The 13,454-nt window shown below is 31.9% G+C and overlaps 2 protein-coding genes across 3 annotated transcripts; one reads left to right on the top strand and one right to left on the bottom strand.

Annotated features, from left to right (window-relative positions):
* Window positions 1-2,188: 2,188 nt before the first annotated feature.
* LOC104756992 (microtubule-associated protein 70-2) lies at window positions 2,189-6,318 on the bottom strand. Its single transcript, XM_010479681.3, has 11 exons — window positions 5,719-6,318; window positions 5,541-5,626; window positions 4,969-5,034; window positions 4,702-4,872; window positions 4,432-4,602; window positions 4,193-4,348; window positions 3,941-4,087; window positions 3,754-3,825; window positions 3,121-3,669; window positions 2,836-3,023; window positions 2,189-2,740 (listed from the first exon to the last, which is right to left on the bottom strand). The coding sequence occupies exons 1-11, from the start codon at window positions 5,990-5,992 to the stop codon at window positions 2,698-2,700; spliced, it is 1,923 nt and encodes a 640-aa protein (XP_010477983.1). The 5' UTR covers window positions 5,993-6,318; the 3' UTR covers window positions 2,189-2,697.
* A 4,685-nt stretch (window positions 6,319-11,003) lies between these two features.
* On the top strand, window positions 11,004-13,060 carry LOC104756991 (putative UDP-3-O-acyl-N-acetylglucosamine deacetylase 1, mitochondrial). Of its 2 annotated transcripts, none has more exons than XM_010479680.3 (7): window positions 11,004-11,347; window positions 11,448-11,759; window positions 11,911-12,117; window positions 12,230-12,331; window positions 12,426-12,490; window positions 12,558-12,702; window positions 12,792-13,060. In XM_010479680.3, the coding sequence occupies exons 1-7, from the start codon at window positions 11,237-11,239 to the stop codon at window positions 12,840-12,842; spliced, it is 993 nt and encodes a 330-aa protein (XP_010477982.1). In that variant the 5' UTR covers window positions 11,004-11,236; the 3' UTR covers window positions 12,843-13,060. The 2 variants fall into 2 exon arrangements, with proteins under 2 accessions (XP_010477982.1, XP_087350157.1); XM_087494031.1 differs by having other exon boundaries at window positions 11,031-11,347; window positions 11,933-12,117.
* Window positions 13,061-13,454: the final 394 nt, after the last annotated feature.

Genomic DNA, 13,454 nt, shown 5'->3' with positions numbered 1-13,454 from the left:
TCTCAAATTTGAATATAACAAAACAGAAAATTATAACATATTTTATTTATTTGAATCAAAACTCAGTTATATATTCATATAAAAAAAGAATACATCTATTTTCATAAAGGCAGTATTGTATACAAACAACTATCGTTTCATAGATGAAACATATTTTTATGTAAAACAACTTATAGTCATTAAATATTTTGGCAATTATAATAGATTATATATATATATATATAAATATATGGTTAATCTAATATTGAATGTACTTACTACTTATTTTTTTCCGCGTAAGATGTTGGTTAATTATTCCGAGTCACACATAAATAAATAATATAATAAATATTAGAGGGGAACAATAATAGTTATAATCTTTAACAATAATATTTAGGTGTATGATGTAGCATCACAATGTGCGCGTCTAAGGAAGATGGTCGGCCAAGGACGGCCAGGTTCATTGCTTCCACATGCTCCTATTTCTTTTTGGTAGTCAAAATCCAAACCTTTTCAAACTTTTATAATATTTCATATTCAGTATCTTTTGTTGTTAAGATTTCAATTTGAGTGTATTATGACTAGAACTAAATATACAAATTCTCAAAGTTGTAGATAAGTCTTTGTCGTCAAGATAGTTTATTGGACAATCATCTCAACCATCAATCTTTCTGTTGATCACCAGTTTTCCATCTCCCAATAAACTGAATATTCCCAACAGTAGAAAATATAATAGAACAAACTGTGATCTTTTATTTTTATTTTTACCTTGATATTTCATAATCAGATATTTTTTTTTAAATAGAAATATAGAAATCCATTTTGTTTTCTATAATACAATTAGTTTTCTAATCAAAAAGCATGGAGTAGACAAATATATACTTGTGACAAAAAAATAAGCAAACATATACGAGCCAAGATGCTCTTATTTTCTGAAAAACCAACTTGAACCACAATTTTTAACAGCTAAAAACAAAATTTTTGTTTTGGATTCATACCAATAGAATGATAACCTTTGATAAATAGATGGTTGTATACTTAGGGACTGAATATAATTAAATATTACAACGATCAACAAAATATATCAAACTGAAATAATTTTTTCACAGTGATGAGACATCATTTCCAACAAATTCTCTTTTAACTAATGCAAATATAAAGAAAATTTGAATACAATGATGAGAAGTTATTTATATATAGATTTCTAAAGATGTGAACAGACACTACTGTTTGTAAAAGACACAACTCTATATTCAATAGACACAACTTTTTAGAGAGACGCAACTGTAAAAATTTACTGTCCAAAATATAAAATAAAGAAAATTTGAATACAATGATGAGAAGTCACTTATATATAAATTTATAAAAAAGTGAACATTTGAATAGATACAACTGTTTGTAAGAGACACAACTCTTCATTTAAGACGTAACTTTTTAAAGAGATACAACCATTAAATTTTTCTGTCAAAAAAATATATTTTTTACAAAAAGATACGACAAATATATAGATTTCTAATGATGTGAACAGACACAAACTGTTTGTAAAAGACACAACTCTATATTCAACAGACACAATTTTTTAGAGAGATGCAACTGTAAAAAGTTACTGTCGAAAATATAAAATAAAGAAAATTTGAATACAATGATGAGAAGTCACTTATATATAAATTTATAAAGATGTGAACATTTGAATAGACACAACTGTTTGTAAGAGACACAATTCTACATTTAACAGACGCAACTTTTTAAGAGATGCAACCGTTGAATTTTTCTTTAAAAAAAATATATATATTTTTTATGAAAAGGTACGACGAAAAATCGCAACTGTTGGCATTTTTCAGATTGTTATTATTATATAGATTAATATAAAATAAAAAAAAAAAAAATATTTTGTTACATCAGTATCAGTTCTTGACTTCTTTCCAACGAGGGAAAAAAATCCAAATATTTGTTATTTTGTTGTAGCCTAGGCTAATTCGTTTAATTGTCGACGATGAAGATTGAAGAACCTCCAAATCAATTTTTAAATGATCAGAAAATGATCTATAATTTTGTAAAACCATATAATTCTGCAACATCCTGAGCATGTTCACCTACTATATATATTTCCATTTTTGTTTCCAGCCAATGATGTCATGCAACGTATAGGGAATCCATTTTATCTTTGTATACCAAAGAAAGAGATACTAGTTAGTTAGGCTTCAAGATCTGAATATAAAAATCATATATCATATATCAGCAAACCCAAAATACAAACGAATAAATCACACAAAGAGTGCAATAGAGTAACAAACAAATAAGGAATCAGAGGTACACAAACTCAGAGAAGCCAATACCACCACAGCTCTCTCTAACCCTATACACCCAAACACACTAACTTCCGATTTCCGAAAAAAGGAGAGACGAAAATGTTAGCCAAAATGTCACATCTCTCTCTCTCTCTCTCTTCCTCGGCTTTTCTTCTCCTTCCTCTAACCCCCACTTTAACACCAAATCTATGTCACAAACTCTCACTCTCTCTTTTCTTATCTTTTTTACTAGGTTATAGGGTTGAGGATGGGAATATCAGCATGCTAAGTTATATATGATAATACAACCAATCACATGAGGTAAAAAGAAAAAAAAACAAAGTAAAAGCATAATATATAAGGTTAAAACAGCTTAATAACAAGAGCCTAGTAGGACATTCTTTTACTTGTTATTATCTGGATTCTCCCCTCACTGAGTACTTTTCGTTAACCCTCCACTTCGTCCAGCAGCTCTGTGCAAATCCAAAACATCAAACTTTGTTTGAATACCATATTATGAACTAAAACTCTGGGAATTATATAGCTAGAGATAGATATAATTTATTACCTTCCAGCAAGAATCTGCGCAGTGTTGGATGGGGTCTTAATATTGGAAAACCTTTTGGCTCTGATGTCCTGATCTTTCTCCACACGCATTGCAGCTACTTCTTTCTCCATCGCAGATACTTCCCTTCTCATTTTCTTCGCTTCAACCTCCATTGCCTTTGTTAATGTTTCCACCTTCTTTGCTAGCATCTACAAAAAACCTCAAATCATCATTACTTCATCCGTTTACAACAAGCAAGTTTTTCTTTAAACAGATTGTTATGGCATAAAGACATAGAATTGTTACCTCGATAGCATCATCTTTGTCTTTGAGGCTTTGATCCTTTTCATGAGAAGCTTTCCTCAAAGAGACAACTTCTTTCTGTAGTAAATCATACAAAACACCTGGGACACTGTCCTCAGTTGCTGCTGCTGCAGGCTCTTCACTTTGTGGCTTCTCCTCTGAATTTTCTTTCCACCCATTACCTGACTCTGCTTCCTTAGAGTTAGAGTCATCAGTAGCCTTGTTGAAGGAATAATTCCCAGGTCCGTTTACAAGTGCTTTGCCCCTATCCAAGGATCTTGTGCCTCCATCAAACGACTTAGATGTTCCTTTAGCATTCTTTAACACCGAAGTTGAATTAATAGACAAGGAATGCCTCATCTGAGAAGATGGAGTTTTCTTTAATAAAGCACCGTTTGATGGAAACTTTTGTAAGTTTTCAGCTCCACCAAGCGACTGCCTACGAGAAGGTCCATTACTCATGCTTCTTGCCTCCGGTGTGTTCCTGGTGCTGATGCTTGAAGTTCCTCGAAGTGTCTCCTCAAGCACTCTAAGCCTCAGTTGAAACTTTTCCTGGTAATTGCAAAAACAACACTTTTACTTCCTTGTTCTGTGAAAAACCCTGAGAGAAGCTAGCTAATGTATAAGATCGATTACTTTTAACTGTGCTTCAGACTTAGCAGCTCGATCTGTTATGGCAAGCTTATCACGAAGTTGCTGCATTTCTCCCTGCAAAAAGTTAAGAATCTAGAAATGAGAATGTAGATATGGATGGGCATTGCTCACTGTAAATAATTTTGCATCCTAAGATTCTAAGAGAGGGGCCATCATATAAAAAGTAAACCTGTAGAAACCTTCGTTCTTCAAGCCATTGCTTCACAGGCATCACTTTATCATTACCATCTTTCCACTCATTTGCTACTACCGTGGCAACTCTGTTTGCTGTGACCTTCGCACGTGCAAGCTCCCGGTCAAGAGTTTTCCGTTCTTCCTGAAAGACACAGCAAGAATAATTCCTTCATCAGTATTCATTGGGCAAACGTTGTGACAAGAAACTAGAGACTCTATGACTCTTGTGTGAAGTGTGTTTAGTTACATTCATCTCTTGAAACTTCCTCTGGTAATCCCTCACGGCATTTGCAGCAGCACCACCTGCAAGAACAGCCTCTTCCAGTTCTCGTACTGTCTGAGTAAGCTTTTCCACTTCAGCTACCTTCTGCCTGTGCATTCTGTCTAGAATTTTGTTTTCTTCCTAAACCATAAAACAAATTTAATCAGATTGTTGGCAACGGCATGTTATGGCATATACATAGATTAAGATGGTAACTACAGAACCTGACAGATTTCTATTTGTTTCATTAACTCCTGGTTTTTATTTTGAAGATCATCAACCATAGCGGCTTTTGCCATGGCAGCTTCAACGGTCCTCTCAGCTTCAAGTAAGGCAGCTTCCTTTGACTTAGTCAGACGGTCCAAAGCCCTGTTATCTTCTTGAAGCTTTCCAATCTATACAGATATACAATGACCTCAGAAGTATTCAATATTCCATATGAATGTAGACACTAGACAGCAAGCAACTAGACTTAAAAACGGCAATGCAAATACCTCTGATCGTGCAAGCTTAAGCTCAGCTTCTAACGGAGCAAGGATGGCTTCAATTGGAGGCATGTCATCATCTTTTTGAGCAGCATGGACCCTTCTTAAGGTAGCTTCAGCAGCAAACTGAGCAGCCATTGATGCTTTCTTTTCCTCATTGATTTTCTTGATTTCTAGATTCTGCAACACAATTGACATCAAATGTCTTTATTATTAGCATAAGAACTGAAAGGTGAACATAAAAAATCGAACCAAGAAAGGATCATTGAGCAATACTTTGCTTTGGAGAATGGATTCAGTCAACTTGAGCTTCTCATCCAATTTAGTAAGCTCCTCAGTAAGCTAATATTACAAACAAACAAACAAAAACATAATAGGGGAAAGTCAATCCACAAGAAGCATGTAAACTCACTTGCAACTACATTAGACCTAAAAAAGTCATGTGTACAAATTAAAACTTAAAAAGTCAAGATCAAGCACATGGTGTAATAATCGATCAAAACTAACCACATTACCCTAATACCACATTGCGATAAATGCACCTGAACCCATATACAAATAATTTCTTCAACTAACAAGGAAACTTATATAAACTTGTGGTCAAATAAATCTGACCACAAAACTCACAGATGTGGATTGAACCAAAAAAAGAGAGATTAAATAATCTTCCCTGAAGAATTTGCTAAAATGAGTGAAAATTTATCAACCCATTATTAATTGGTTGAACCAAAATGGAGTGAATTTACCAAATCATCGATACATGATTGATTAAACTTCCCTTAACAATTTGCTAAAATGTGAAAAATAATCTTCAGACAAGAAAAAGAAAAATATTTCAGACACAAAACCTCTTCAACAGCTTTCTCTCTTTGTCTCTCAGACAACCTAAGAGCTTTGATCTCAGCGTGTGCTTCTCCTAACTCCCGATCCTTATCTGTTTCATCCCAAATAGATTGTTTTTAAGAAATCGAATCGACACAAAATACAACTAAAAAAATCAAAGTAGATCGAGCAGCATTATCGAACCTCTAACATCATTCTCTAGTCGATTAAGCTCCACTTTAACTGGATCCGAGCCATGAAGCAAAGTAATAAACTCATTATCAGCCGCAGCGTCGAAGCTCGGCCTAATTGGTCTCCGCTTCGACGAGCTGCTTTTACCTCCGCCGCCTCCGCTGCTCTCTTTGTAAGACGCCGACACCGTCAGTGACGGATACGTCGCATTCGAAACCGGAGGTTGTGTAGAATGATGCTCATTAACCGTCGCCGATACATCTCCGTCACCGGAAACATCCGACATCTCTCAGATCTGATGCTTTTTAGATAACCACACGAACACTTTGCAAATCCCAAATGCGATTTGAGATTGTTTGAGAAAGAACTCTCAAGTGAGAGAGAGAGAGAGAGATTATATAAATGCTGTTACAGTTGTTTTCTCTCTCTCTCTCTCTCTCGGTCTAATAGATTTGACAAGACAGCGAGAGAGAGGGATGACGCAAGATTTGTAATTAATTAAACCATGATCTCCTTCTTTAAACACTTAAACATGTTACCTTTTCTGATTAGTCAATTAACTAATTTAGTAGTAGTCACTAATCAGATTAGAGAATTTATTAGTATTAGTTTAGTCCTATGTTTTCTACTATTTTTCTTTTAGTATCTTACAGTATATTGTGTTGCCTGATCTATTGTTAGCATTATTAACTATATAAATAAATAAGTTAATTCTTATTGTGTAAACTGTATTATAAAAAAAATTCATACAAAGTAATATTAAAAATAAATCTGAGTTTTTGTGTAGCAGAAAATTAGTTGATTTTATTTTTTGACTATTTATGAAGTATTTGCTGTCAATCACTTTGTATTTGTACATTCTCTTTGGAGAAAATAATTCATATATAGCCATAATTGGTTATTATGGATAAAATATGTGAATTTTGTTTACTATTTATTAAGTATTTGATGTCAATCACTTTGTCTTTGTACATTCTCTTTGGAGAAAATAATTCATATATAGCCATATAGGCAAATTTTGTATTCCTAATATGGTTAGATACTAGTATGTGTTTAACTTTTGATAATTCATAATTGATTATTATGGATAAAATATGTTGACTTGGTCCAAAATGTTCAATTGTCTGATTATTAGTAAGAGAAAAAGGTATAATTAGTAATTAGTGAAGAAGATTAGGATTTAGATGCTTTGCGCATGAAAAGAGGGAAAATGTTCGATGTCCCAAATATCTGTTGTGTGCCTTTTTCTCTTTTCGAGGGATAATGCTTCTTCTCTTTTTTCTCAAGTAAGGTTGGTTTGGTTCTAACTTCTAAACCCTTTTTCTAAAAAAATTAATGGACATCGATAAGAAAAGTATATGAATTTTAACACCTAAACCTACTCTTATTTTAGAATCCTATTCGTAAAAGATCACTTCAGATTAATACTCCATTAGCCTTAAGTTTGGAATCAAGAGCTATATACTGTATATGATTATTTTCATAAATATATTAGAATTAGAAAACATGTTTACATTTGTGACATTGAAACATTAAATCATTAAGTAGAATTTAGTGTTTTAAACATTGTTTTAAGTTCATTAACAAAAGAAATTGCTTAAGTGATATTAGTATAGTTGTGAAATGCAAGTTATATATGTGAATAGTTCAAATTGCAGATTAAATACAAGCAAGATGGAGTAGTTATTTTATTAAATCAAGATGGTTTTCTAGTTAAATATATAAAAACAGGATAATGTCTGAAACTTTTTCTTCGATTTTGCAGAAAAAAAATTAAAAAAGAAAAATATACTTTTGTCCTTTTTCCCAGATAGAAGAAGTACACATTAAGCAGCTTATACAATTTGATATTCCTCAGTCGGAAAATCTGAAATCTTACTTAACCGATCATTTTATTAAAATTAGTTGTTCCGTACTCTCTCTCTCTCTCACATGCTTGGCATTACAACGAGAGACCTGTCGATAAACTGTAGATCTATTAATATGATATATGGGTTTTACAATTCAAAGTAACGGACATAACGATCAGACTAAACTCAATTGATATTTTCCTAAACTATTGCTAGCTATATAGAGTTATACGCGAGAAGGCTTGTTTTGTTTTCAAGTATCATCGCAATTTTGTGTACACATCAAAATGTAATTGCGACACCATATACACATATTTAAAATTAAAAAAAAGGAATACTTAAAGCATCGTTACATATACATAACCAAACGTGTGGTTTTTTATGGCGTGTAGTAGCTAAAATAACTAGCCGCACTGCACCGAACACATTATGACTCATGCAAAATACTGACATGTAGACTACTTTAGTACCATATGTTTTGGAACGCTAAACTCGAGAGAGGTACTTTCTCATGAATACAACATTTTGGGCATCATTTAATTAGATAGGGAGAGAATGAGATGAACGATCGATTACTCAAAATGAGAACTATTCTCTTACGTTTTAGAGACAGAAAATATTAGAACACACTGAACTCAGTATATTTTATGTGCATGTCTTTTTATCTCACCTTGTTATTGTTTCATAATAGTCCGTAGTCGTTATAGTGTGATGGGTACGATTGTTAAATGGATGGCATGCATAATATAGTGGTGGATTCGAATGTAATTATGACCCCGTGCATAAGATAATCTTTTGTACCGCCGGCCACGTACTTAGTTTTTGTATACCGCAGATTCGTTACTGTTTCTTGTAACCATTATTTTTTAGGTACGCTAACTATTTGTTAGATAGTAGTTAACAGATAAAAGCGGTCCATATTTTACCGCAACGTCGTCACTCGTCACCAAATGATTTGAAAGGAAAGAATAAAATAAAGATGAAAAAGGGGAAAAAGGGGGAAGCAAAGGGAAGAAAGCTGCGTGCACCCATGTGCCACTTCTTTGCTATGCCTTGAAGAATCAAACAATGAGTGGAGGCAGTCTTGTGAGACTTTGATCCTAATACCACTCCTCAATATATGCCCATCCATCCTATCATTATTTCACAACGCATATTATATATTTACTTTTGGTATATACTTCTTAACTTTTGTTTTCAATAGGTTTGTAACGTAATTTATAGGTTCCATTCTAATACCACTGTGATTAAAATTTATTTTCTCTGCATATGCATATGTAAGAATTCCCATTTTTCTTTTTCAAAAAAAAAAAAAAAGAATTCCCATTTTTATAAAAATATACTAGGATTTATTAATCTGGACAATTTGTTTTTGTATTTAGTGATATTTTTTATCATCAAGTTTTTTTTTTATATTTATTTATTGTAAGATATATGTTTTTAAAAAAATTACAGGTTTTGGTTATTTGTTTCTTGTATTTGTAAATTAATTGTTATTACAGATGTGTAAATTTGATTATTTTGAAATCAGTAGTTGTAAATATAGGCCTTGAATGTTTATAGTTTTTGGTTTTTGTTTTTGAGAATCTCCTTTTTCATCCATTTAAGATTTTGTAAAAATGGTTTTCCTAAAATCTAGGAAATCTGATTTTAAGAAGATTTTAACAATTTTTTTTTTCACAAGATTTTAACAATTTTCATTAATAACCTAAAAACCATCTTAGGTGAGTTTTTCACCTTTCCTATATAAATTTTTTTATTTATATATTATTTCTTTTATTTTGTTAAAATCTAAAAACCAATAACTAAAATCCAAAATTCAAAAACCAAAAACTGTAATCTAAAAACTATTTAAAAACTAATAACCATTCATGGTCATAAATCATAATCTACATAATACAGTTTATATGAATACTAGATTAGGCCCGCGTATTAACGCAGATATAAAAAAAATATTTAAAATTTTATTCAAAATATTAATTTTTTTTCATTTGATTTTTTTAACTCGATTTAGAGTTCACACACTCCATCTTGCAATACAATTTTTTGTATTTTACATGATAATAAAACTAGATTTTAATTCTATGCACTCAATCCCAATGAGTAACATTTATAATTTTCATATCAAGAAAAATGTGCATTATAACAAATTTATATCTTACTTAATAATTTTTTTAAAAAACTAAAAATTAATAAAACATAATTCTCAAAAAAAAACTGAAAACTGATTTTATCTCATATTTTAAAAAGTAATAATATCTTAAATATATTTATTTCATATTTTGTAATCTCATATGTAATAGTTTTACTACTTGTCCAACTAATTTTAAATAAATCTATACTAACATAAACATAAATTAATCAAAAATTCAAAAACGTTATCATGAGAAAATTATTTGTTTATGTAAAGGTGAATATGTACAATCCTTTTTATTTTAGGATTAATAATTGACAGTATAATTTCTTTAATTATGGTATTATAGTAATTAATTGTAAAATTTTCTTAATTCTTTTTCTTATAGAATTAGTAATTTAAAATTAGAATTAATATTATTTTTATATACATATGTGAACTATCTTTTTATATTTATTAAATTTTTTAAATTTTTAATTTTTTATAATTTACAAATAAGTTAAAACAAAGCTTTTGTATAACACATTACGAAATCTTTAATTGCTAAAATTGACACGTGTTGCGATCACATTAATTACTAATGACACGTGTTGCGATCACATTAATTACTAACCTTGAAAACCAATGTTTATTTAACTATCAAATCATTCACCGATTGAAAAACTTAAAAAAATTATTTTTCTTATATTATGTCAATCACTAATTTTAACACATTAAACCTTTTTATACTTTAATCACTTTTCTGTATAAATTTTTATTTTTACTATATGGTTATAATAAATAATAATTGTAATTAAATTTCAAATATTTTCCTTATTAATTGCACATATTTTCCTTATTAATCGCACATATTTTTCTATTGAAATTAGTAATTTAATAGATAACTTTCCTATTAGAATTAGTGATATAATATATTACTTTTGGTTTTATATACTTTCAAAAATATTAATTGTAATCTTTTTATTTTTAGGATTTTTTGATTTTCTTATAATTATTAAATAAATTTTCTTTTTACACATATCAAAATATTATCGATATAATTGACACGTGTCGCGATTATATGAATTACTAACTTTGAAAACTTTCAAATGTTTATATAATAAGATTGTTTTATATGAATTTCATAAATTGTATTATACAACTGTTTTCTTTTGTAGATTTTTATCTACAAATATAATCTGTCCTAAGCGTATGTTAATTTTGTCATCACAAAAACGAGTCACGTAAACAAAAGAAAGAAATGATTAGATCAGACTACAAGTCAATTTCTCAGTTCGTTTCTATTAGTCAACTGATATCTAAAAATTGCTCCTGTCACATGTTCTTCTTTTTATTCAATTGAGCATTGCACCATCCCGGTTTAGATGCTTACTCATACTTACTAATCCCGATTTAGAACTCATGCTTTACTTAAATAGTGAAATCAATAATCCGGTTACGTGAATCTTTACTCTTAATCCCGGTTTAGCAGCTCACTGTACTTAAATGTTAAATCAATTATTGGGTTAGGTTAATAAAAGTTAAAAACTAATCCGCCGTCGAATCAATGAGACTCTCCGTCACCGTCCGAGCCACTAAGCCGTCGTTTCTCAACACTTGTATCCGATTGTCCTCCTCCACCGCGTCGTCGTTGTCGCCGGCAGTCTCTTTGAATCCGGTACACCTCTCTCGCTAACCCTTCATGTATATACGACTTTTATATATCTATTGGAATCATTATAAGTGTTTTTCTCAACACTTGTGGTTCGTTACCGTAGAGTGGACGATTACAGCAAACTCTCGCGGGATCTGTGGAGGTGAAAGGGAAAACTCTGCATTCCGGTAAGATTTCGACGGTTAAGCTAATCCCGGAGATCGCCGGAGCTGGTAGATACTTCGAGTTTCGATCCAGAGTCATCATCCCTGCGTCGATTGAATTTGCTCAGGAGTCGCCTCTTTGCACTACGCTGTTGAAAGATGAGCTCAAAATCCGAACAGTTGAGCATTTGTTATCAGCTCTTGAGGCCAAGGGAGTTGATAATTGCAGGATTCAAATCGAAAGCCAAAGTTCAGATGATCAAGAAGTCGAGGTTTGTTACCTGAATACATTTTGAGTAAATCATAGGTTGAATCAATGTCTCCTGTTACTGCTTTGATTGGATTTGTATGCTATAGATTGGTTTAGAGACTTGGTCCATAGGATGAGATGAGTGTAGTAGGGAACACTAACCAAGTGAACAGGTCCCTATTTTTGATGGATCAGCTAAAGAGTGGGTCGATGCGATAGAAGGAGTTGGCATAAACGTGGCTCAAAACCATGTTGGTGAAACTGTGGAGAAGATGGTAGCACATGTGAACAAGCCTGTGTACGTTTACAAGAACGATTCTTTTGTTACTGCATTTCCTGCTCTTGAGACTCGGATCACTTGTGGTATCGACTTCCCACAGGTTCGGTCTAATGGCATTTTTAAGGAACACAGGAGAACAAAAACTTCTTTTTTCTGCTTGTGCTTAGACTGTTATTGACTCGGTCTGTTGTGTATGATGATGAACTTTATAGGTGCCTGCTATAGGCTGCCAATGGTTTTCTTGGAGACCTATCCATGAGTCTTCCTTTGCAAAGGATATCGCACCATCAAGAACCTTCTGTGTTTATGAAGAGGTAGGTTAGTTCCATTGTTGTTGCTTAGGAGCTTTAGAATCAGTAAACTGCTTTTCCTTCTTCAACCATCTGTGTCTGAGGGTTTTGTATGTAGGTGGAGCGCATGCGTGAAGCAGGGCTCATTAAAGGAGGTTCTCTGGATACCGCCATCGTTTGTAGGTAAATAAGCTTGCATTTTGAATGGCCAAAGGGACATAATATTCAACTGAAGCCATCACTAATGCAGTGCCAAGCATGGATGGATGAACCCTCCTCTGCGGTTTGATAATGAAGCATGTCGACATAAGATCCTTGACCTAATTGGTGACCTCTCCCTTTTAGCACGAGGTGGAAATGGAGGACTCCCCGTGGCTCACATAGTCGCATATAAGGCAAATAGTTTTTGAACATTTTCTAGTTTTCTTGACATCTAAAGAGATCAGTTTTCTAATAGAAAGGCTTTTTTCTCTTTCAAATGCAGGCGGGTCATACACTGCACACTGACTTAGCACGTCATCTCACCCTTGACTAAAGAGTATTTGCTCCTTGTGAACCATATTCTGCATAAGTTTTGATATTTTCTGTTTAATTGTTTGTTTAATCCTTTATGCAACCTTCGTTTGTTTTTTAGTTTATGTTAAGTTGAGTTGCAGAGAATATTGTAATTTGATGTAAATGGTAAAAAAAGCATGATGTAATAAATCGCTGTAAGAATATGATTTATATTAATCTTACCAAAATTTCTTGACTGATGACATTTTTGTGGTAGATATTAATGTATGTAATATTTAATTAATAGCTAATATGAAAATTTTCATAATGTTGAATAATGTTTTGAATTAACAATTTTATAAATGACATAACTCAAAATTGTTCATCAAATATAACACATTGTAACTTGATCTCAATTTCAAAAAAATTTATTTTGTTTTTGATCGGCAACATTGTTGAATAATCTTTGATTTAAGTTCATAAATCAACTTAACTCAATGATAACTCATGTTACCAATCAGAGCATGAGTTACCAATCAGAGCGTAGTTGCTGTCAAAATTAGAAATGCAAAGTTGGCAGTTTTATGACTTTATCCGGTTTTTGATTATTTGTGTGGCAAATTGTGTTTGACTCCAACCTATTTCTTCTGGT

This window comes from Camelina sativa, chromosome 17 (assembly GCF_030686135.1).
Source record: "Camelina sativa cultivar CO46 ecotype springtype chromosome 17, ASM3068613v1".
NCBI classification, from domain to species: Eukaryota; Viridiplantae; Streptophyta; class Magnoliopsida; order Brassicales; family Brassicaceae; genus Camelina; species Camelina sativa.
Note: the sequence above shows the minus strand (reverse complement) of the source record. Positions and strands in the feature narration are given on the sequence as shown.